The sequence below is a fragment of the Carassius auratus genome, chromosome 45 (assembly GCF_003368295.1).
Source record: "Carassius auratus strain Wakin chromosome 45, ASM336829v1, whole genome shotgun sequence".
NCBI classification, from domain to species: domain Eukaryota; kingdom Metazoa; phylum Chordata; class Actinopteri; order Cypriniformes; family Cyprinidae; genus Carassius; species Carassius auratus.
The window spans coordinates 6,947,048-6,970,540 of record NC_039287.1 but is presented as its reverse complement, the minus strand read 5'-3'; the positions used below and the strand labels follow the sequence as shown (position 1 = coordinate 6,970,540).

Below are 23,493 nucleotides of genomic sequence, written 5' to 3'. Positions count from 1 at the left end.
TGTATTTTGCCCTATAAATTTATTTTTAGATGATGCAAAGAAACACTGAAGGAGAAGCGGTTTAAAAGTGCTGCTTGGATTTGATCAAAAGGCAAAACAATGGTGAAGACAGATAAAATGATCAAGCGGTACATCCTTCTTGCCTGAGGCATCAAAACAGAACTGTTAAAAACTAACAGCATTTTAAAAAAAAAGAGAACTTCCACAAGAAGCATATTTGTAACAAAGACAGTACTGTTTACCCTGTGAGAAGAACACACTGTCAGTAAAAGAGTAAATAATAAACATAATCAAGCTACAGCTCCACAAAATGGGCTGGGCTCCTATACTTTCATCTGTGTATGTGCTCTCACACTACATTTACACACGAAAGGACGCTAACCCCGTCTTAGGAAACCAGAAACCACTCTGCCAAATTTTCCCAGTTGCAGGAAACCATTTTCACATAAGTCTAATTATCTTATCTTGCCAATTTGCAAGACAATCCCCAGCTCAGATTTATCAGGAGAACAGGCTGAATCATTGTAAGAGTGATGTTGGATTTATGTGGTCACAGGCACCTAAGAAGGAGAAAACACACACTGGCTTCAGTTTGGGCTGTTGCATATGAAAGAGACCGTCTAAGTAGGGCCCGGCACAAAAGAGATAAGACAGATACCCACTCTTGTCCCCTCGACCATCAGAGACATCTCCACGTGAGCACCATTCAAGCTTTGAACAGGCAGCTATGCAAATTCATTCATATACATATGGTGGGTGCTCTTTGTGAACAATTTAAGGAGTAGTTTTCTCTAATCTTTCTTCATAATGTGTCTATAAATCTTACTGTATTTGTGATTAAAACGCTCCTTAAACATTGTGTTGAGTAACACAAAAGCTCTCAAACGTCACTCGAACATTTCCTGGGAAGTTTCCCACAGATCAAACAACTCCACCCAAAGAATAAAGCTATATGACCGTAGGTAAACACACAGTCCAGAATAAATTAATATCTCATGTAAACAGTCTAGACATTTGGACCCACAGGGTCAGATGAAGCAGAAGAACTTCTTCCAGCTGCATTTGGAAAAAGCTTTAGCTCGTCTGTCTGAAAGTCTCCGTTTTTTGGCCTTCCTGGCCTTGTTTTTAATAGCCGTGAATATTGCCGCGTCGAAGGCCTCCTTTAGGTTCTTCTGGGTCAGGGCCGAACACTCCACGTACTCGGCGGCCCTGATCTTCTCAGCGAGGCTCCGCGCCTGTGAGCTGAGCACGGGTTTGACCTTGTACCTGTCCAAGTCTATGAGAATGTTAACGTCCAACAGAAGGTCCGACTGAGTTCCCACTAAAATGATGGGGGAGGACGGGTTACACGCACGAATCTCAGGGATCCATTTCTTGGTTATGTTCTCGAACGACGTGGGGTTAACCACACTGAAGCAGAGAAGGAAGACATCGGTGTGTGCGTAAGACAGAGATCTGAATTCATCAAATTCTTCCTGCAATTCAAAGCCAACGATAGATAAGAACAATTGACAAAGTTAAACAAAACTTTACATACTCTTTAGTTGCCACTTTACAGACTTTTAACAAAGTTTACAACTTACAAACATTTTCAACAAAATCTACTCTTACATTTTTTTATTACATTGTTTACATTTTTTAATGTTTACAATTTTTAAACATTTCTGAACAAAGTTTCCACTTTACAAAAAAATGTTTGCAGATGAAAAACTAAACAGTTACAGATGACTAACTTTCTGAACAAAGTTGACATACTTTATCCATTTACAAAATGTAAACTCTCAAGATACAACTTCTGTGAAATGTGATTAAATTGACCACAGACAGACCAAACAGTTGAAACTATTACCTGTCCAGCTGTATCCATCAGCTGAATCCGCACAGGGGTACCATTCACCTGAACTTGTCCTGAAGAAGCAGAATTGAAAAACTTAAGTTTTCATCCTCATTATTCATCTGATTACTTTAACTTAAACATCAGGGTTTAGAAGGGGTCAAATATCATCAGCTCACCTGAGAAGACGTCAAACGCCGTCTGTTTGTAATCCGTAGGGTATCCATTGGTTGTGTAGCTGACAATCATACTAGTCTTCCCAACCGCGCCATCCCCAACCAGCATACAGCTGATCGCAGGCTCCAGCGCCTCGTCCTGCTCTAAACACACGGACGGATCTCTCGACTCGTGGTAAAAGTAGTCCATTTGAGGTGGCATGTCCAACAATTAAAGCCAAGAAGAAGGGTCTTCAGGAATACTTGTTAAACTCCACAGTATTGGGTTGCGACTTTTTTGAGACTGATGAGTGACTCATTACTTTCGCAGCTCAAAGGCTGAATTGACTCTCTCTGATCTGTGACGGGACATCTCTGTGCCTTTTGAATCAGCGAGAAGGAGACGCTTGACTTTGCATAGCCACGCCCACCACAGTCACGGACCTCAATGAAAGAACAAATCTTTCGGTTTGAACATAGATGAGCCATTTAATGATTTTTAATCCCATAAGATTCTCAATGAAACAAAATGAATGTCTTTTTTAATCTGTTCAATAAAATATATTTTACTACTGGGGAGCTTTGTGTTATGCAATTAAACAGACCCTTTAAAAATTAAATGCACCAAGCGTAGAAAAGAGTAGTGTCCTGAGGCGTTTGACACAATTATCATCTTTAAGAGGAAAAACTGGACCAGTTCGATTGACTTGTTATAGCCGTGTAAAACTTTTACAAATAAAGACGCTCTGGACTTTCATTTTTATTGTTAGACCTTAGTCTTTGGATCTGGATTTAAAATATTATTGGACTGCCATGATTGTTTAAAAAAATAATGTAGATTTCTTTTTTTTTCTTTTTTTTTTACAAAAAACGTAAAAACAACAATTTCGAACAATAAACCTAAAATAATTGTAATATTTAATTACACAAAATTTCAATGCATTAGAAATCGAGAATCGATTCTTAACTGAACAGTGCCACTACGTGGACAGATAAAAAACAACAGTGACATTTTGTCACGTTAATCACATGATATTCATCAGCTGACTAAGACAACGATGCCTTGCACACAACGCAGCTCGGTCTCTTAGTTATTTTCCTTATTCATTGATAAAATATAATTTAGAGATCCATTTCGTTTTATTTTGTATTTGTTTTAGTTCCAGTAGATATTCCTTAGCACATTGCGGGGGTAACTTTATATCAGTAAATTAGCTTTTGAACTGGACATTTAGCTCACATGCTAGCGTGTTATGGGTGGGAGCGGCTGGTAGAAATACTGTACGTCGTCTTTACATACAGTGTAAACACAGGTTCAGTGTTTGTTACACATACTTTAGTTTTGTGAATATATGATCATTTGCAATGGCATCTATTCTGGATCAATATGAAGATTCTCAGAACATCCGTCAACACAGCCGTGTGTCTGCGGCCAACATCGGGATCACTCATTCAGGTACAAACCTTTACATCTCCATCATTTTTATCATATTTGCAGTCATTATGATTCCATTTTTGGATAATTTGGTGTGACTGTGGCACTTTACATTAAGTTTTTTTTTCCGTTCAAAGGGTTTGTGAATGTAAGGTTGGAGGAAGAGAAACCTATTTTCAACAAGCAGCGTATCGATTTCTCACCTCCCGAAAAAATCAACCATTTCTCAGTGTGCAACAACCAGTTATGCATGAGTCTGGGGAAAGACACCCTGCTGAGGTAAAGCTGTGATTTCTCGACTCTGTGTAATCCACAAATGTTTATTTGAGAGATCTTGCAGTTGCTAAGATTTGCATTGATTAGTTTATGTACATGCAATTAGTGATCGTCTATTTTACTGTCTGAGTATTGAAAGGTGAAAGGACTAAGCAGCGAGGATGTGAGCCATCAAATACAATCCTCTTTGAAATGCATATTTAATCTTGTCACGTTATGTTCAATTGGGATAAAAATCACTTAATTTGCCTTTTATTTGTGTTATTGTAATCAATTACTAATTATGATTAATTAACATCATACATGCATTCCTGTAAAAAACTTTTAAAAACATTTACAGAGCAGTTTAAAATGTAACGTTGTCATGCATATTATGTTTCAGAATTGATCTCGGAAAACCTGATCAGCCAAATCAGATTGAACTGGGAAGAAAGGATGATAGCAAAGTGCACAAACTTTTCTTAGATCCTACAGGTAATGACGTGTCAGTGTTCACACCTTGTTGTAAGAGGATTTAAATGCATTCCTCCCATCTATTAGATGTCATTAGACACATAAGTGGTTTGATTAGATATCCATGGAAATTAGTATGACGAAAGAAACATTGCAAAGTAGTTTAATAGATGTGAACTGGGAAATGTATATTTTCAATGCTGGTAAAACGAGTACAATGAATAAACACATGAATGTAATCGGTTTTTGAGATTATTTATAATGCTTTATAATGCATTTTCATTAAGAAAAACGGGTTATCTGTTTAAACCTGGTCTTAAGATCTGTCTTGTGTGATCCATTCACAGATGGTCAGGTGAGACCGTTGTTGTGTTTTTAACAATTACTCTATTTTTATTTTTGTGTTGCAGTAAATAGTACAAGCAAATCAGTTTAATTATATTTTGCCATTTATGGGGCCATTTAAAGTTTTAATAAATAATATTAACTCATTTTAAAATAAATAGGAATTGATAAATAAATTAAGTTTATATTTACAAATAGAAATATACAACTGTAATTTTATTTTTGTTTAAAGTTTTAGAGTTTGAAATCTCGTTTTGGCAATCTATAGATTGAGGGATGAGTAGGCTAATCGATTTTTTTATTTTTATTTTAAACTGGTTAGCTTGGTCTTGATTATCTTGTGATAGTATATAGCACAAATTGTACCATAATGTTTTGATATGTAAGTCGTCATGATTTTAATGTTTAATAATATTGAATAATTTAAAAAATTAATGTTAAATAATAAAAATTCTAAAATGTATATAGATAAATGTGTGAGTGTGATTTTGTGTGTGTGTATATACATAAATACACACACACACACACACACACACACACACACACACACACACACATATATATATATATATATTTATATATATATATATATATATATATATATATATATATATATATATATATATATATATATATATATATATATATATATTCTCTTCAGCACAGTTGACAAGTGATTACGCTGATCAGATGAATTAGCTTTTAAAATACAAATGTGACACGATCATTTTATACCCATTTACACCTAGCATTGATTCAAGATGGATCTTATACCAAAAAAAAAACCTCAGGCCTGGCTTTGATAAATTTCTAATTTAAAAATCTGCTTTTTTAATGCAATCTTTAAAGTGACCTTATCAATTGCCTTACAGGGTCACATTTAGTCATCAGCCTCACCACAAACGAATGTGTATACCTAAACCGAAACACTCAAAAGGTCCGAAGTCTGTCACGATGGAGAGGTCACCTGATTGAGAGCATAGGATGGAACAAATTAACGGGCTCTGAGACCAACACCGGGCCGATTCTGGTCGGCACCAGCCAGGGAATCATCTTTGAAGCGGAGATCTCTGCCTCCGAGGGCTCTCTGTTCAACACTAACCCAGACCAGTACTTCAGACAGGTTCATTCCCTGGAGGAGGATGGGAAGCCAGCTCCGGTTTGTTGCCTCGAGGTGGAACGTGGCTTGGAATCCAAGTACTTCATTGTTGCGACCACACGGAAACGCCTCTTCCAGTTCGTAGGAAAGCTGGCGGAGGGATCCGAGCAGCAGGGGTTCAGCTCCATCTTTGCCCAGAACCAGGATCTCCTACCCAGCTTCCAGGAGTTTCCAGTCAATATGGGCTACAGTGAGATTACGTTCTACACCTCGAAGCTGCGCAGTTCCCCGAAGGCCTTTGCATGGATGATGGGAAATGGGGTTTTGTATGGACAGCTTGACTACGTGCGGCCCGACTCTCTACTCAGTGATGTTCAAGTGTGGGAATACACACCAGACATTGATCTAAACTTCATCAAGCCCATCTCTATAGTACTCACACAGTTTCACTTCCTGCTCCTGCTCCCAGATCGCGTCAAGGGTATCTGCACTCTGAATGGGCAGGTAGTGCACGAAGATGTGTTTCCAGAGAAGTTCGGCACGCTAAAAAAGATGATCAAAGATCCCATCACTGGGCTCGTGTGGATCTACACCGAGAAAGCTGTGTTTCGCTACCACATCCAGAGGGAGGCGCGGGACGTTTGGCAGATGTACATGAGCATGAATAAGTTTGACCTGGCCAAAGAGTACTGCAAAGACCGCCCAGAATGCCTAGATATGGTGCTCGCCAAAGAGGCCGAGCACTGCTTCCAGAACAAGCGCTACATGGAGAGCGCCAAATGCTATGCTCTCACTCAGAACTACTTTGAAGAGATTGCGCTGAGGTTCATCGAGGCCAAGCAGGAGGAGGCCTTGAAAGAGTTTCTGATTAAGAAGCTGAGCAACTTCAAGCCCACAGAGAAGACTCAGATCACCCTGCTGGTCACCTGGCTGACAGAACTCTATCTGAACCAGCTTGGTCAACTGGAGACCGATGACGGCAAACAACACCTCTTCCTGGAGACCCGCGAAGAGTTCCGCACCTTTCTTAAAAGCCCCAAACACAAAGAGTGCTTCTACAACAATCGCAACACCATCTACGACCTGCTCGCTAGTCACGGCGACGTGGACAACATGGTGTATTTCTCGGTCATCATGCAAGATTATGAACGCGTTATATCTCATTACTGCCAGCATGACGACTACAGCGCAGCTTTAGATGTTCTCTCCAAACACTGCGACGACAAGCTCTTCTACAAGTTCTCCCCGGTCCTCATGCAGCACATCCCCAAAAAGGTGGTCGATGCATGGATTCAGATGGGAAATCGGTTGGATCCCAAGAATCTGATCCCAGCACTGGTGAACTACAGCCAGATGGGCAGTATGCAGCAGATAAACGAGACCATCCGGTACATGGAGTTCTGTGTATATGAGCTGGATGTCAAAGACGAAGCCATTCACAATTACTTGCTCTCGCTTTATGCCAAACACAAGCCGGATTCTCTGTTGTGGTACCTCGAACAAGCAGGAACGCATGTCTCCGACATCCACTATGACTTGAAATATGCCTTGCGCCTTTGTGCCGAACATGGGTACCTGCAGGCCTGTGTCTTGGTGTACAAGATTATGGAGCTGTATGAGGAAGCTGTGGATCTAGCTCTACAGGTATGTGTGATTTATAATCTCTTACAATCTCCTTGAATTTCTGTTAAGGACCTACCCCCCAATGATGAAGCTTTTTACTTTATTATGATATTAGAAAATTTTTATCGACCTGCATTTTTTAAATTCCATAAATAAATTCCTGTATTTATCCATTTAGGTGGATGTAGATTTGGCCAAGTCTTGCGCCGACCTTCCAGAGGACGACGAGGAGTTGAGGAAGAAGCTGTGGCTGAAGATTGCTCGTCATGTGGTTCAGGAGGAGAAAGATGTCAAGAAGGCCATGAACTGTCTGTCCAGTTGCAACCTTCTTAAGATTGAGGACATCTTGCCTTTCTTTCCAGATTTTGTTACGATAGACCACTTCAAGGAGGCTATTTGCAACTCCCTGGAAGAGTACAACCAACACATTGAGGAGCTGAAACAAGAAATGGAGGAGGCCACGGAAAGTGCCAAACGCATCCGTGAAGACATCCAGGAGATGAGGAACAAGTACGGCGTGGTGGAGTCTCAGGAAAAATGTGCCACTTGTGATTTCCCATTGCTCAACCGACCTTTCTATCTCTTCCTTTGTGGGCACATGTTCCATTATGATTGCCTTTTACAGGAAGTCATCCCTCACCTCTCTTCCTATAAGCAGAATAAATTGGAGGAGCTACAAAAGAAGCTGGCAGCGACCACGCAGACCACCAAATCCAGGCACAGGCCCAGAGAGGAGGATACGGTCAGCTTAGGCAAGGGTCAAGGAAGCAGAGAGCAGATCAAGTCAGACATTGATGACATCATTGCGTGTGAGTGTGTCTACTGTGGAGAGCTAATGATCAAATCCATTGACAAGCCTTTCATAGATCCACAGAAGTTTGATCAAGAGATGTCCAGCTGGCTCTGAAGGACACACTTCTCCATGAGTTCTTTTGAGGGCTGCTGTTGATCATTGTACATATGCTGAAAGTTTAAGTGTTTGTGCATTGTGAAAGTAGTAATTTGTTTAGAATGTTATATGCTACATGCTGAATTAATTAGCATTAACATGATTCTGTTAACAGATACGTACTGTACAAACGGTCTTCTTTGATTTTATGTTGCTTAGTCGCTTCAAAATTTAATATGCACTTGTGTTCATTTTGCATTATGAGTAATGTGAATAATATCTTTCTTTTTTTTAATGTATGCAGCAAAAAATAATAAATGATTGCTATTTGACCAGACTTTGTGTTGTGATATGTCATGGGGCAAATGTGTGCACAGACATTTTATAGAAAATTATTTCATTTTGTAAAATATATATAACAGTATTTTGTCCAAGCACATTTTAAAATGTACACATTAAAGTTATTGATGTTAATTATTTATTTAATTTAAATGACCTCTGTTCATCAGTGCTATTTATTTAATGTATACAACTGTATACAATAAGTAACATATTTCAAGTGATAATAGCCAAGGATTTATGCACAGCGATATGACATGGCTCTAAAGGAAAATATATAAAATTTGAAAATAAAAGGAAACAGAAACTAAATGTTAAGTAGATCCCTTATATAAAAAAAATGTGATCTTACATTTCAGGAAGTAGATAAGAACATAGAGATTGATAGATAAATTGATTTATTGAATGATATATTTAATGAGAAATAGGATTTCTTTTAATATCTTACATTTATAGATATGTTTTGGAAGCAAGATAAACAGCATAAGAAATTTATTTTTCAAATTTATTCGAACATTTAGTTTATATTATGCAACGACAAAATTAAAACATAACAAAATAAAAAAGCATCAACAGCAAAAAAAAAAATGCATTAATGCTATATGTAGGACTGTGATAAATTTTACGTCAAGTCTCAATCACGCGATATTTTGAGGCTACATTCGGAAAGTGTTACGTCATTAGTCCTTCGGCAACGTTCGGTTTTTCTAGGCACAATCAGTAGAACTCTGATAGCCATTATACGCTCCTCCAATAAACCGTTACATTTATAATGGGTCGATTTCTTCACCACTTCCTTTTTTAACTAAACTCCTCTTTTCCTTCTGCTACTAGTGCTTTTTTATGTTACGTCTCTGATGCTTGTAAGATTGTAGCCATCGTTCTGTATTTGATTGGTTCGCCTGTTCCCCACTCTGTCCTCGCCATGGCGCCGTGTCCCTGCTCTCTCAGTTACTGAAAGTGGCCGCCTCTCTGCTGCTACCGACTCACGGTCTCTCTCCTCGCTCACAACCGCCATTTTGGAGACAGAGAGCTGCGAGTCGGCTGCAACAGAGACAGAGCAAAAACGGCGGACACGGGGGACAAGGTGAGCTAGCGTTTATGAAGAACCTGGTGGGGACGCAATGGGGGAAGATGGCCGGGAGGGAGAAAGAATTAGGATGAGAATCACAGATCTGCTGGCCTCCTCTACTCCCGCAGTACATATCGACACGAGACGGGACAGATGGTGCTTGACCTCACGTGGAACAAGGCCACGGAACTCTTACGAATCATTTTAAATCATATCTCCCTACATTTCATTTGACTAAGAGGTGGTGGCCTTAAAGAGACAGAACCCATTTCAATTATTCAAAATGATCAAGAACTTGTCATAATACTAAAACCTTGCTAAAAAGTCACCTCTGCTCGGTTATCATTCCAAAATAGCAGCTAAAGCTAGACTTCATAGCCTTGCTTTCTAAAAATCCAATAAAGCAAATTTTTACTGGTCGTGGCTCAAATGTACCTTATATTGTAGCTCTGCTAACTAGCAACATATAACGTTACAGTAACCCTGGATTTAGATTAACAGGCAGCACTGGCTGCGGAGACGCTTAGCGTTAGCTAAACCTAGCCAGATTAGTATGCTAGCTAAGTCGGACATAAAATATCACCCTGTCGATAATATTGTGTGAACAGTAGCTTTACATGGATTTAATTATGAGTCTAAATACACCTTGCTCTGATGTACATTTCCTCATTATATAAAAAACTAACGTTATGCTTGAATGACTGCATCATCAGTGTGCGTAAGGTTTATAAATCGCGTTCTCTCAAATTAAGATATCCAAATCGACCAGTCAGTTTAACACATGCGTTTATTGATTGTGTAATAATAGTTCCCTGGGCGTTAATGGCAAAGCAGTAGCTAAACTACTGAAGTGAGAATTGTATCTCAGCCGTTGCTGTGTTTGTTATGTTGCATCCAGGAAATGGTTAACTGGGGCACTAAAACACTAGTGGTGTCAGGGCTTTATTTATGTTTACAAAAACTCTCAACCCCTGTGCTAATGCACCAGCACCATGTGAGGTGGAGTATCATGTACTGTTTTAGATTTGCATTGGGGTGAATTACTACGAACAGATGTGAATTCATTTCTAATGGTGCATTTTCAATAAAAATGCCTATTTTAACATAAATAGTACTTTTGGTTTGAGCTTTCACTATTCTTTAAAAAGGGTATGAGAAGGAAATTTACACTATTTTCTGTGTTGTAAACAATTAATCCATGAACTTCACATTTTATATATATTTTTTTAGTTGCAATGAAACAAGTAGTAACAGATTTTATGCCTCTGTATTGTGGCATACATAGAACTATTGCTACGTTTTCTCAACATTAGACCCCAGGAAATCACTTGATGCCACATAAACATGATTTGCTACTTGGTATTTATTACAAGTGTCTTTAGATGGTGTGGACAGGCTCATTAATGTAGTGAGCATTTGATTTAATATATATATATATATATATATATATATATATATATATGTGTGTGTGTGTGTGTGTGTGTGTGCTGTGCGTGCATGTGTGTAGTGCAAGAAGAGTTATCAATATCTTTTGATAAAATGTCTCTTATCAATCTAAAAAAAAATCTGTTTTAAACATGTATATCTGATAAAAGCTAATTCTGTTGAGTTTTAAGATTACGCAATCATAGATGATCTTAAAGCTGAGACACAAGCATTAAAAGCTACAAAGATGCACTAACATTCAAAAGTTTGTGGCCAGTAAGATTGTTTACTTTGATTGAAGTGACAGTAAGTGTAAAGACTTGTTACAAATGTATCTCATTTTACACAAAAATTTGAAGCAGCATGACTGTTTTTAACATTTATAATGATAAACGTTTCTTGAACAGCAAATCAGTATATTAGAAAGATTTCTGAAGGATTGTGTGACATCGAAGACTGGTGTAATGATGCTGAAAACTCAACTTTGCCCTCACAAGGATAAATTGCACTATAATATATATATATATATATATATATATATATATATATATATATATATATATATATATATAGTTATAGTTATTTCAAATTGCTACAATAATATACAATATTATTGTATTTTTTATCAAATAAATGCAGCCTTATTGAGCATAATTGACTTTTCCCAAAAGTGTACTTTTTTCCCAATCCCAAATGTTTAAACAATAATATAATTAATAAGGAAAATCTACTTTTCTTAAAACTGAATCTTTGAACACATGCATATCTAAAAAGCCCAGTTAAAGTTTATGGCCAGCTGATTCTGAACCTCACACGGCTGTTTATTAGGTTTGTTAGCACCTCTGTTGCCCACATCCTGCTACAGCAGTGGAATAAAATCAGTATTACATTTCAATATGATATCAATAAACCTGTCAACTTTGTTAATCCCAATCCGCTTCATTTTCTACAGCCACTGTCAGTATGCAATGTGCATATGTGTATTTTCATCCAGTTCTTAATATTTAAATGCAATATTCTTGCTCTACATGTGCAATAATTCTAACAGTGATTATGTCTGTGTAAGAGTGTACAGTTTCATCAGTAAGTGCAGTAAATAAGTCAACATCACATCCTTTTCTGTTTCAGATTCATCATTTCTGGTGCACTGAATGTTGAAATTGTGAAATATGAAGTTTCACTCTTTAAAGGTACTGTACTGTTCTTTGACCACAGTTTTATTACCTTGATTCAAAGTATTCAGATGATCTTCATAATCTCATTTAGAGTTAACGGACAAACACTTTCTGTGTTGTGTCTGCAGTGATCGCCCTCTCAGGCTCTTAACCTCTACCTATGGCCTCAGAGCAGGATGTTGTGGGAGACGCCACATGCTCAAAGTTGGCCAAACCACTTCACCTGCAGTACCTTGAGCGATCCCTCCGTCTAGACACTTTTCTAAGACAGACTGCTGCTGTTTTTAACCAGAGCATTTCCAGGTAATTCGTTGTGTAGTGCTCCAAGACATAGAGGTCCTCTTTGACCCTTTGTCTTTTAAGTCACAAAATCCTCAGCGAATATAATGTCTCAACCCTGTTTGTGATTTTTAGATAATTTGTTGTTTTATAATGTTTCTCTAGTCCCAATAATTCCAAACACCAAACGCCAATAGTAAACGTTATATGGGAAATATTGCACTGAAGCTTGGATGTCAGGCCTGTGGTGGGTTGTTTATGGTTGTGTTTGTATGTGCTTCTCTATATCAGTGATGAAAGCGATGGTGGTTTGGGTGAGCGTTCTTCTCTGGCACCGTCTAACCCACTGCTGGCAGTGAAAGATGATCACATCAACCCTGAGAACGAGACCAAGGACTCCTGCAGAGATGGAGAGGCAGAGTGTGACACTCTCAATGGAGCTGTGCTGCAAGGTTCAAGACAGCTATGTTAAATATAGCTATGTTATATAACATAAGAATGTCACTTTATGTTTTTTTTTTGTTTTTTGTTTTTACCTTGAACCCCAACCTGTCATCCACAGAGCACAAAGCTGACAAGGCCAGTCTGTATAACTTCTCGAAACTGAAGAAAAGCAGGAAATGGCTAAAGGTAATGCACACACACACATTCTGGGAAAACATTTATCTAAATCCAATCCCTGCTTTAAAGAAGCCTGTTTTATGCCTCGGAGTAAAACAGTTTAAAAATAATTGCGGTTAAAATAGTTAATAAAGGCACTTTGCAAAATATAAACTCACAGAAACGTTGCATGCATTCACTCCTAGAATGTTTGCATTCTCTCACAAAAAGTTTTGCGTTGTCCCAGAAAAACTGCAAACGCAGAGCTAGTCATGGAAATGATGTAGGATGATATATTATATTTGAAAGCTTTTGCGATAAAATGTTATATTTCTTTGGGGAACGCAATACTTTTGTGAGAGAGCAGAATTTTTTTTGCACAAATAAAACGTTTCTCTGGGGAACACAAAAGCATTGAAATAAATCCTTTTTTATTCTATAGCTGGCCCTTTAGAAGTTGTAATTATGACCAAATACAAATAAGTTTGATTTGCAGTAATAAGATATGAAGTTACAGTTGTTCACTTTCAAAAAAAATAAAAAAGGGGAAGTCGTGGCCTAGTGGTTAGAGAATTTGACTCCTAACCCTCGGGTTGTGGGTTCGAGTCTCAGGCTGGCAATACCACGACTGAGGTGCCCTTGACCAAGGCACCAAACCCCCAACTGCTCCCCGGGCGCTGCAGCATATATGGCTGCCCACTGCTCCGGGTGTGTGCTCACAGTGTGTGTGTGTGCACTTCGGATGGGTTAAATGCAGAGCACAAATTTTGAGTATGGGTCACCATACTTGGCTGAATGTGACGTCACTTTCACTTTTTGCTCTGAAAATTAATTAACAACGTTAATTGATAATTAATTTGTAATTGTGCCTCTCTTTTATTTGCATGTCTAAGCAGTCTGATATTTGGGAGATTGTTTGTGAATTTCAGGGCATCGTGCTGAGCGATGACACCACAGATTCCGATACTGACTCGGATGATTCGGACTTCACAATGACACAGGAAGAGCTCCAGGACATGCTGCGCCTGCACAAGTTCACCAAACTCCACCAGAGCAAGTTCCACTGTGACAGAGAAGTACGACATTCTTGCTGAGTCTGGGAGAGTTGCCCACACTTCCATAGCTTCCTGGAACCAGTTGGTAATGTGTGTTTGTGTTCACAGCTGCAGCACTATCAACACTACAGCACAGGCCTCCTGTCCACTCACGACCCATTCTACGAGCAGCAGCGGCACCTACTGGGCCTCAAGAAAAAGAAAATCAAGGAAGAGAAGAAATGCAAAGGTAAGCCTACAAAACAAAAGAGGAGGACAGTAGCTGTTTTCTGCTCATTTGAGTACTCATTCTTCTTCTGTTTTCCTAGCTAAGAAAAAGATGAAAAAGAAGAAGAAACGAGGAGAGGAGTTCTCCATGGAGGGACGGCTACACGTAACTAAAAATTTTGCCAAGTTTTCTCATGATGCACCTCTTCCCATGATCAAAAAGAAGCACTTAACCATTGAGCAGCTCAATGCCCGTAGACGAAAGGTCTGGCTCACAATTGCCAAAAAAGAAATCCCAAAGGTACAATACATTTTCTTGGTCATCAGTTTGGAATCCCATTGAGCTGTTTCTTCTGTTCCCGCTTTAATCTCTGTTTTCATTGTTTCATTTCAGGCGTTTAAACAGAAAGTCTCAGCAAGGAACTTCGTTTTAACCAATGCCAGAAAGGTGAGAGGGGTTTATTTGTTGCATACACTACCAGTGGGGTCGGTAAGATTTTAAAATGTTTCTGAAAGAAATCTCTCATGCTCACCGAGGCTGCATTTATTGGGAAAAAAATGCGTAAAATTCTGTAATATTTTTTAAATGTAAATACAAATTTTAGCCATGTTTTCAGCAATTATGTTCCTTTAAAAAAATATTCTAATATTTAGATTTGGTGCCGTAGCGACATTTATTATCATCAATGTTGAAAACTTAATATTGTTGATCTACTTCATATTTCTGGAGATACTGAAACATTTTTGAAACATTCAGGATTCTTCAGTGAACACACACTCAAAAAAGAATTTATTTGGAAAAGAAATCTTTATAACATTGTAAATACTTTTACTGACCTTCGATCAATGAAATGCATACTTGCATGTGTATACTTGTCCAGTTGGCCCATCAGTGTATGCGTGAGGTCCGGAGGGCTGCAATCCAGGCGCAGAAGAACTGCAAAGAGACTTTGCCACGGGCACGCCGCCTCACTAAAGAGATGCTGTTGTACTGGAAGAAGTATGAGAAGGTGGAGAAGGAGCACCGCAAGCGAGCTGAGAAAGAGGCTCTTGAGCAGCGTAAACTTGATGAGGAGATGCGGGAGGTATCAATACATATGCACTAGAAATGAAAATCACTTCCTAAAGCATTGTCCCGACAGTTCTTCCTGTGTGTCCCGTCAGGCTAAGCGTCAGCAGAGGAAGCTTAACTTCCTGATCACCCAGACAGAGCTGTATGCTCACTTCATGGGGGGCAAGCAGAACGCTGGGGGAGACGGCACAGAGGAGGAGATCCTGTGCAAGCTTGAGGACAACACCTTCCAACGGCAGATCGACATCGGCGGAGGAGTTATGGTCAATGTCGGCCAGGAGGACTATGGTAGGATATTTCCCTGTCCCTGATAGATGTTATCAAAATGTGTTTAACAATCAAATGCATTTTAGAGTCAGATTTCATGCTGTCCTTTTGCAGATAGTGAATATTACAAGTCCCAGGCCCTTAAAAATGCAAAAGAGGCATACCAGATCCACCAGGCCAGAGTAAGAGGCAGTCTAAATTGTATTTTATGCCTTTGATTAAAATTATACATGTCTATCTTAATGAATTTTAGCTGTAAATTATTACAATGTCCTTTTTTTTTGTTCTGTAGACCAGGTTGTTTGACGAGGAAGCAAAGGACAGTCGCAGTGCCTCTCTGCACACGGCTAGAGTGCCTGGCTCTGGCTTCGGCGAGAGCTACAGCTTATCAAACCCATCTATTCAAGCAGGGGAAGATATCCCCCAGCCCACCATCTTCAATGGGAAACTTAAGGGCTACCAGCTCAAAGGCATGAACTGGCTGGCCAATCTTTATGAACAGGTGATTGTTGATGCTCTTTTCTGGTTATTTATACATACACTAGCATTCGAAAGGTTGGGTTAAAGTTTAATTACATTTTTTTAATTTAGCAAAGATGCATTCCAATGGTCAGAAGTGACAGAAATAATTATAATTATAAAATCATAATTTCTTTTTTTCAAAGAAACTTGCAAATACAAAAAAAACAACAACAACTATTAAGTGGCATGGCTGTTTTCAACATAGATAATACTAATAAGAGGTATTTCTTAACCAAATCAGCATATTAGAATGATTTCTGAAAGATCATGTGACACTGAAGACTGGGGTTTGATGCTGAAAATTCAGCTTTGCCATCATGAAAATGAATTACATATCAAAGTATATAAAAATACTTTTATTTTAAATTGTAATAATATTTCACAATATTGCTCTTTTTACTGTATTTTTGATCAAATAAATGAGTGATTATTAAGAACACATGAAATCTTTTTACAGACCACCTAACCTCAGTTTAAATCTCATCCTTCCATTAGGCCTGTGATTTATGTCTCTGTTTGATTGTCTCTCTTAGGGCATTAATGGCATTTTGGCAGATGAGATGGGGCTTGGAAAGACAGTTCAGACCATCGCTTTACTGGCTCATTTGGGAGAGGTAAGGACCATAGACTGTATAAAAACATGGACGTAGTGTCACCGCGCCTCACTCCTGGTAAATCAAAAATGGGCAAAAGGCGGGAGCTGGTTGCTAAAACCACGCCCACCTAGCTCAACCGTGGTGTCAGCAGCGGCAATCCACCTGTCACTCAATTGCACCCTTAATTATGCAGAACTTTTAAGCTTAATACAATTTAAACAGATACCCCCCTCACAGTTGTCATGAAGTGCAATATTAGTTTTATAGACCAAAAAAAAATTTTTAACCAGGAGGTAAGCATGTTTTTTTTTCTGCTTTAAATATGGCAATTTTAACATGGGGAGTCTACATAGACTGCATAAAAACAGGGAGTCTATGGTATTGACTCCCTTTTGCAGCCAGCCTCTAGTGGTCAGTGGATGAATTACAGTTTAAGTCACTTCTGTATTGGCTTCACAAGAGAGAGCGGGAGGTTGCTGCTTGGTAAGGTTTTGGTAAGGTTCTGAAGACATGCAGCAGCTTTGGTGAGGGACAGACTGAAAATTAAGTAGTTACACACTGAAAAACTTGCAATTCGTCCTAGCTTTCCTTAAAGGTGCTGTAAGATTTGGAGTCTACTAAAGCTTAAAAATACCATAATATGTTTGCAGATTTTTAAGAAACATGCTAAGTTAACATACTTCATTATCTGAAAAACAATGTTACAGTCAGTTATTCTCCTTTGAAAACGTGCATTCAGGGTGGAATGTCCATCTTTGTTTTGGCGGGAAACTACGCGTATTTCATTTCAGTCATGGAAGCTGGCAAACGAAAGGGGTGAAATGGTCAGAAACGAATGGTCAGAGCGGGAAATTGAAATTTTTGCCCACTTTTCTACCCTCGACATCCATCCAAAAAACTTTATGATCAACAACGGTATAATAAAAGCAGAATAAATATGGGAGGTTCTTTCCATTGTCAGGTGCGCTTGTTCCTGTTGATGTCATCAATCTGGCAACTTGCATATGAGTCAAGTCTAAGAGAGAGGGACCAGGTGAAAAAAAAAACTCTAAAATATTTTGTATTTGGAATGCAAACCTAGTTCAACCACCGGATGTCAATCTTACATATGGCACCTTTAATGAAGACATTTGAAATGTTCTTTTAGTATTACCAAATAACAAATAGTAATACTTGTAGTACTACTAATGAAAAATCTCAGTTTGAGTTTTCTCAGAGCATTACATGTATACGCTCTCTCCATCCCTTTGTATCATCTTCAAGCCAACAGATTTCACTTGAAAGATACTGTATTTCCCAATCTCTAGGCTCTCAGGTCGAAAATCTGGAAAAGGTTTATTTTTTTGGAAATATGACACCAGCGTTTTAAAAGAAAACAATTCTCTGTTCTGCTTTCCTGTGCGATCATTTTCATTTTTCCCAAACAAACCCCTGACACCACAAATCAGTTATTTGGCATCAGTTGAACCCTCCAGCTGTCTCTCTGCTCTGCGTGACTTCCAAGGCTTGCGAAAAAAGGAGGATACAGAATTTTGGTATTTGATATGAAAGTGTAGCGCTGTGGGCCCATAGGAAGCCATGGTAGCATGTTACCTCGTTCTTCAGTTGTTTCCTGTTTTGACCCCTCTCTCCTCTCTCTCTCTCTCTCTCACTCTATCTTTCTTTCTCACCATCTCCGTCCCCTTCCCCCTCCGCTGTCCGCACCTGTTTGGCTTATTTTGTGTCCGTGTGCTCTATGGGACAGAGGGAAAACATCTGGGGACCCTTCTTGATCATCTCCCCAGCCTCAACACTCAACAACTGGCATCAGGAGTTCTCCCGCTTTGTCCCCAAATTCAAGGTGAGTGCGACAGCTGTGCATGGAAACACCTGCAGCCGTGGAATCCTCTTTACCGCTCTCTCTTGCTTCTTTTAGTGTCCCTCGCTGTCTCAAACTTTTTACAAACCCTTTGAACTATGTCTATTTTCGGAACAATGGAAAATGTGTTTTTTCTTATCCTTTGCATATTTTTGCTTTAAGGAAATGAATGACAGATTACTGCACTTCTGGTCTAATTTTTGTAATCCTTAGGGGGCAGTGTTGTATCATTTTTCTCGTGTTCAACTAATGTCAACAACCTAAATATTCATTCCCATTCAGTCAGATTGATCTCACAAATCATCTGTGTCTGGAATCCCAGCCAGAAAACCTTTACAAATATCAGTGGGTTCAACAATAATTATTTCTTTTTGTTGGACTGTTCAGGAATTATACTTGCCCTGCCATTGTATTCACTGGCCCTGGCTCAATTAATTTTTTGGCAACTTATTTTTGTGTCAGAAGGACATGTTTTGTTAAATATGTTTTTCATTAAACATTAGTTTTCTTTATATTAAAAATAAGTTACAAAATGTAATTTATTATTATTTTTAATTTGTGTAATAACTGGAAATTCTAGAGATATAATATAAGAATAATAATACTTCATGAAAGCTATAAATTCAAGCACATACTTTTAGTTTCTTATTCTTGCCCACCACCTTAAATCAGTCTATCCTAATTGTTGAGCCCTGAATAGTTCATATAATACAACTTGTTATGAAAGGTGTCTATATTTATGTTTTATTTCAAGAGTTTTACTCTTCTTTATTTAATTTCTTTAGGCAAAGACATTTTCCAAATAATATTTCTTATGTAATTTTTGCCTTTCAGGTGTTACCGTACTGGGGGAATCCTCATGATCGTAAAGTCATTCGAAAGTTTTGGAGCCAGGTAAATGTTTCATAAGAATATGATTGCTTTTAAATATCAGATGAATTGCAATCTACTACTTGAACCATATACTATTCCCTTTTTGGCCCCTGTAGAAAACTCTGTATACCCAGAATGCACCGTTTCATGTTGTCATCACCAGTTATCAGCTGGTGGTGCAGGATGTGAAGTATTTCCAGAGGGTGAAATGGCAGTATATGGTTCTGGACGAGGCCCAGGCACTGAAAAGCAGTACCAGGTAATTAGAAATCAATTAGTACTTTTAGAACAGCGGCTTTTAAAATGTTAATTTTACACACATACAGACTATATTTATAGACATATGCAATTTTTGGAATAACACGATATGGGGTTATTACATACAACCAAATCTTGATAATAAAGAAATAAATGAAATTAAATAGGTAAGCTTAACATAAAAGTATAAATGAAAATAATTATGACATAAATATAATTTGAATACATTTCCATGTATGAATAGAATATTAGACAGAGAATGTACTTACATTTTAAGTTTTGGAATGGACACTAGTATTGTCACACTGCTTAAAATTTTAAAATAAGCAAGAATAGCCAGTTAATCACTATATTTTCCTGTGAATATAACTCCAAAATGTGAAAAACTGGTTGTCTAACTGATATGTATCCTTGGTTGAACCTTTCAACAAGGGAAAAGAGCTTCTAAAAAGAGTCTCTATTACCGGTGCATCTCAGATTTTCCATGTTCCTGTCCTCATAGTCAGTGCAGTGTCACTATATCTGGACTGGAACCCTTCAGAGAATGAGGGCCTCTCGAGCTCTGAGTGTGAGTTTGTGCCTCTCTGGAGATGACAGTACATGTGCCGGCAGCTTCTGTTGCGGTAGAACATGATTTATTGCCCGATCGGTGTCTCAACAGGGCTTCAGAGCAGCTTTTATGAGTATTTAAGTCTTAAAGTCCCCATAATTAATGAACGACTCAACCAAGTCTGAAAAGTGAGCTCTGAAGAGAATACCTACACTATAGGACATCACATCAACACTCAATGCTGAACTCTGAATCTTATAGGTCCTTTAGGATTCAGAGTTCAGCACTGAGTGTTGATATGATGTCGCGAGTTATATCCTCCATTGACCTCAACTTGCTGCTTGATTGGGAGCTCTTAGTAGCTGTGTCTGGTTCTTCTTGGCAGTGTACGATGGAAGATTCTCCTTCAGTTCCAGTGCAGGAACCGTCTTCTGCTAACAGGGACGCCAATCCAGAACACAATGGCAGAGGTGAGTGTATTCATGTGAGACCTTGTTTGAGTCCACGTGGGTGAGTGAAAAACCTGACGCCTGACGTGTTTCTTCCTCTCAGCTGTGGGCCTTGCTTCACTTCATCATGCCGACTCTGTTTGACTCTCACGAGGAGTTCAACGAGTGGTTCTCCAAGGACATCGAGAGTCATGCTGAGAACAAATCTGCTATCGATGAAAGTCAGTCAACTCTTGCGTTTATTTCCATTTAAGTTGTTGTTTACTGTTCATTTGATTTCCAAGTAGGTCATTATGTGCTAGGGGTGGAATGTAGTCAAGTAAATTATAAAAAACAAAATTGATTCAGAAAAGTTTGGCAAGACAAGTTAGACAACTGGATGTTAATGTGAGAAAGACAATATAGAAAGTTTGAAGTAGATTAAAAAGCTTGAAGTTTGAAAGTTTTTTTTTGTTTGTTTGTAGTTTTAAAAAGCCATCCTCGTCTATTCTTCATCTTTGGTTTATCAGATAGATAGACATGTTTTATTGTGTTGCTAACATATTTTAGCATGTTGTTAGGCTTTGGCTTTTATGTTTTGGCATTTAGTGTGTCCTGAGCTAGATGTTAGGCTTGGCTACAGAGGTGGAAGTTAAAAATAATACAGTTAAATCAAAGAAGAGCATGTTGCCTTTCTCAAGCCTACATAGTCAAGTTATTATATATTTTGGGGGTTATTTCAGCTGCAGTATGATCTAATAACGTTTATTACTGAAACAGCAGCACTCCCGTTGAGCAAGCGAAGCCTTCACGTTACTTGAGATGATTTACCTTGGTTTTTACCCTTTCAGACCAACTTTCCAGACTGCACATGATCCTTTAAACCCTTTATGCTGCGCAGAAATAAAGAAGGATGTGGAGAACGAGCTCTCTGACAAGGTTGATGTCCTATAGGCCTCTCAGACAGAATTATGGTTTCATACCTAAATTTCTATGTGTGTGAGATTTCTTGTTGCTTATTTTTCATACCTGCATCTCAGATTGAAATCTTGACATACTGCCAGCTGACCAGCAGACAGCGGCTGCTCTACCAGGCTCTAAGAACAAGATCTTCCATCGAGGACCTGCTGCAGTCATCAATGGGCACGGCCCAGGGCAAGCCCACAGCACCACCAGCAGCCTCATGAAACCCTTGTCCATGCAGTTCAGGAAGGTGAGGCCAGCTTTGTCAGCTTTAAAGGGATAGTCCACCCCCAAACAAGAACAACTCAATTAAATAAATCAATTAAAGCCTTCGAGACCTTTTGAACTCTTACTGTATATATAGCGATGAAGCGGTTTTTAAACACAGCATGTTGTTCTCATCTTTAAGGTTTGTAACCACCCAGATCTGTTTGAGCGTCAGGAGATACGCTCGCCTTTCCACATGTCCATGAAGCCCTTCATCATGTCCAAATTTCTGTTCCGACACGCCATCATCCGTACGTCTGACCACGGAAAGACCAAGTGAGTTGATCTCAATGAAGCTTCCAGGTTTACTGAACCCCCCTTAAGGCCCGTTCACACCAAGGATGATAACTAACGTATTTTCCGTACTATAAATTGCACTTTTTTTCATAGTTTGGCCGGCCCTGCGACTTATAGTCAGGTGCGACTTGTTTATCAAAATTTATTTGAAATGAACCAAGAGAAAAGAACAAATAGAAAACATTACCGTCTCCAGCCGCAAGAGGGCGCTCTATGCCAGAGATGCTGCTCAGTGCTCCTGTTTCTACACTGAAAACATAGAGCGCCCTCTCGCGGCTGTAGACGGTATGTTTCTCTTAGTTCTATATAAATGCGACTTGTATATGTTTTTTTCCTCGTCAATGACGTATTTTTGGACTGATGCGACTTATAGTCCGAAAAAAATACTGTACTGTATAAGGTAACATTGTAATTCCATGCACACCACAAATATACACAAAGGAAACAATAATGTTGGATAACCTTGTAAAAAAGAGTGATTTTCTTTTCAGCTAGTGAACCATTAAACATATTCAGCCCCAATCATAAGAATTAATGCAGCATACAAAATGCAGTTGTGCTTTAAAATGATTCATTACCCTCTGTAATATGAAGCTTACCAAAGAAGCTGTGAAAATAAATCTGCATGTTTATCCATTTGATATTTCTTTAAAAAATAAATAAATAAAAAAATAATTTAGTTGAAGTAAAAATAATTAATTAGTTGAAGTAAAAAGAATAAACAAAAAGTGAAAGGAGGGAAAATCAGAATGAGTGCATTTATCAGTTACCGTAGAAATTCTTATGAGTAAAATACATCTAAAGTATATTGCCATTCATATTTGTATAAGACAATTATTAGACATCTATTATTACATTTAGAATTAGACATTTATTTCATAATGAGATTTTACCTCCATTTCAAATTTTCATTCTTCAATTAGAGGTTAGATTTGTGTAAATGTTTAAAATAAAATATCAAAAGGTTTAACTTTGCAGATTTATTTTCACAGTCTTCTTTGATCATATTTCCCAAGGTTACAAATTATGTTGAGCTCAACTGGAACTGCAGCATGCAATTATAATTTATAGTTCTTTTTATATGTATCATTCTTTACGTGAACAAACCTTTAGAGTGATTCTTAACCAACTGTGTGGCATTATTGAAATGCTGTTATACAACATGTGTAATAGCTTTTACAAGTGATTTTTTATTTTTTATTAAACCCATTGTTTTATTGTTCTCTCTCTCTTCAGGCTGAAGCAGACTCTGCTCTCTCCGTTCTCTACTCAACACATTCA

The 23,493-nt window shown here is 38.3% G+C and overlaps 3 protein-coding genes across 3 annotated transcripts; 2 read left to right on the top strand and 1 right to left on the bottom strand.

Moving 5' to 3' along the window:
• On the bottom strand, positions 1-2,373 carry LOC113063063 (rho-related GTP-binding protein RhoV-like). The gene is made up of 3 exons (XM_026233220.1): positions 2,014-2,373; positions 1,850-1,908; positions 1-1,475 (listed from the first exon to the last, which is right to left on the bottom strand). Exons 1-3 carry the CDS (start codon positions 2,210-2,212, stop codon positions 1,029-1,031), a joined length of 705 nt encoding a protein of 234 aa, XP_026089005.1. The 5' UTR covers positions 2,213-2,373; the 3' UTR covers positions 1-1,028.
• Positions 2,374-3,031: 658 nt separating this feature from the next.
• Positions 3,032-8,446, top strand: vps18 (VPS18 core subunit of CORVET and HOPS complexes). The gene is made up of 5 exons (XM_026233219.1): positions 3,032-3,445; positions 3,562-3,703; positions 4,083-4,174; positions 5,371-7,241; positions 7,399-8,446. Exons 1-5 carry the CDS (start codon positions 3,355-3,357, stop codon positions 8,125-8,127), a joined length of 2,925 nt encoding a protein of 974 aa, XP_026089004.1. The 5' UTR covers positions 3,032-3,354; the 3' UTR covers positions 8,128-8,446.
• Positions 8,447-9,359: 913 nt separating this feature from the next.
• LOC113063061 (chromatin-remodeling ATPase INO80-like) lies at positions 9,360-21,583 on the top strand. The gene is made up of 20 exons (XM_026233218.1): positions 9,360-9,535; positions 12,074-12,135; positions 12,249-12,423; positions 12,691-12,851; positions 12,962-13,029; positions 13,929-14,075; positions 14,163-14,283; positions 14,363-14,562; positions 14,656-14,709; positions 15,143-15,346; positions 15,426-15,621; positions 15,715-15,782; positions 15,893-16,102; positions 16,656-16,736; positions 18,463-18,558; positions 19,411-19,470; positions 19,566-19,708; positions 20,643-20,727; positions 20,810-20,927; positions 21,537-21,583. Exons 3-20 carry the CDS (start codon positions 12,281-12,283, stop codon positions 21,566-21,568), a joined length of 2,187 nt encoding a protein of 728 aa, XP_026089003.1. The 5' UTR covers positions 9,360-9,535; positions 12,074-12,135; positions 12,249-12,280; the 3' UTR covers positions 21,569-21,583.
• Positions 21,584-23,493: the final 1,910 nt, after the last annotated feature.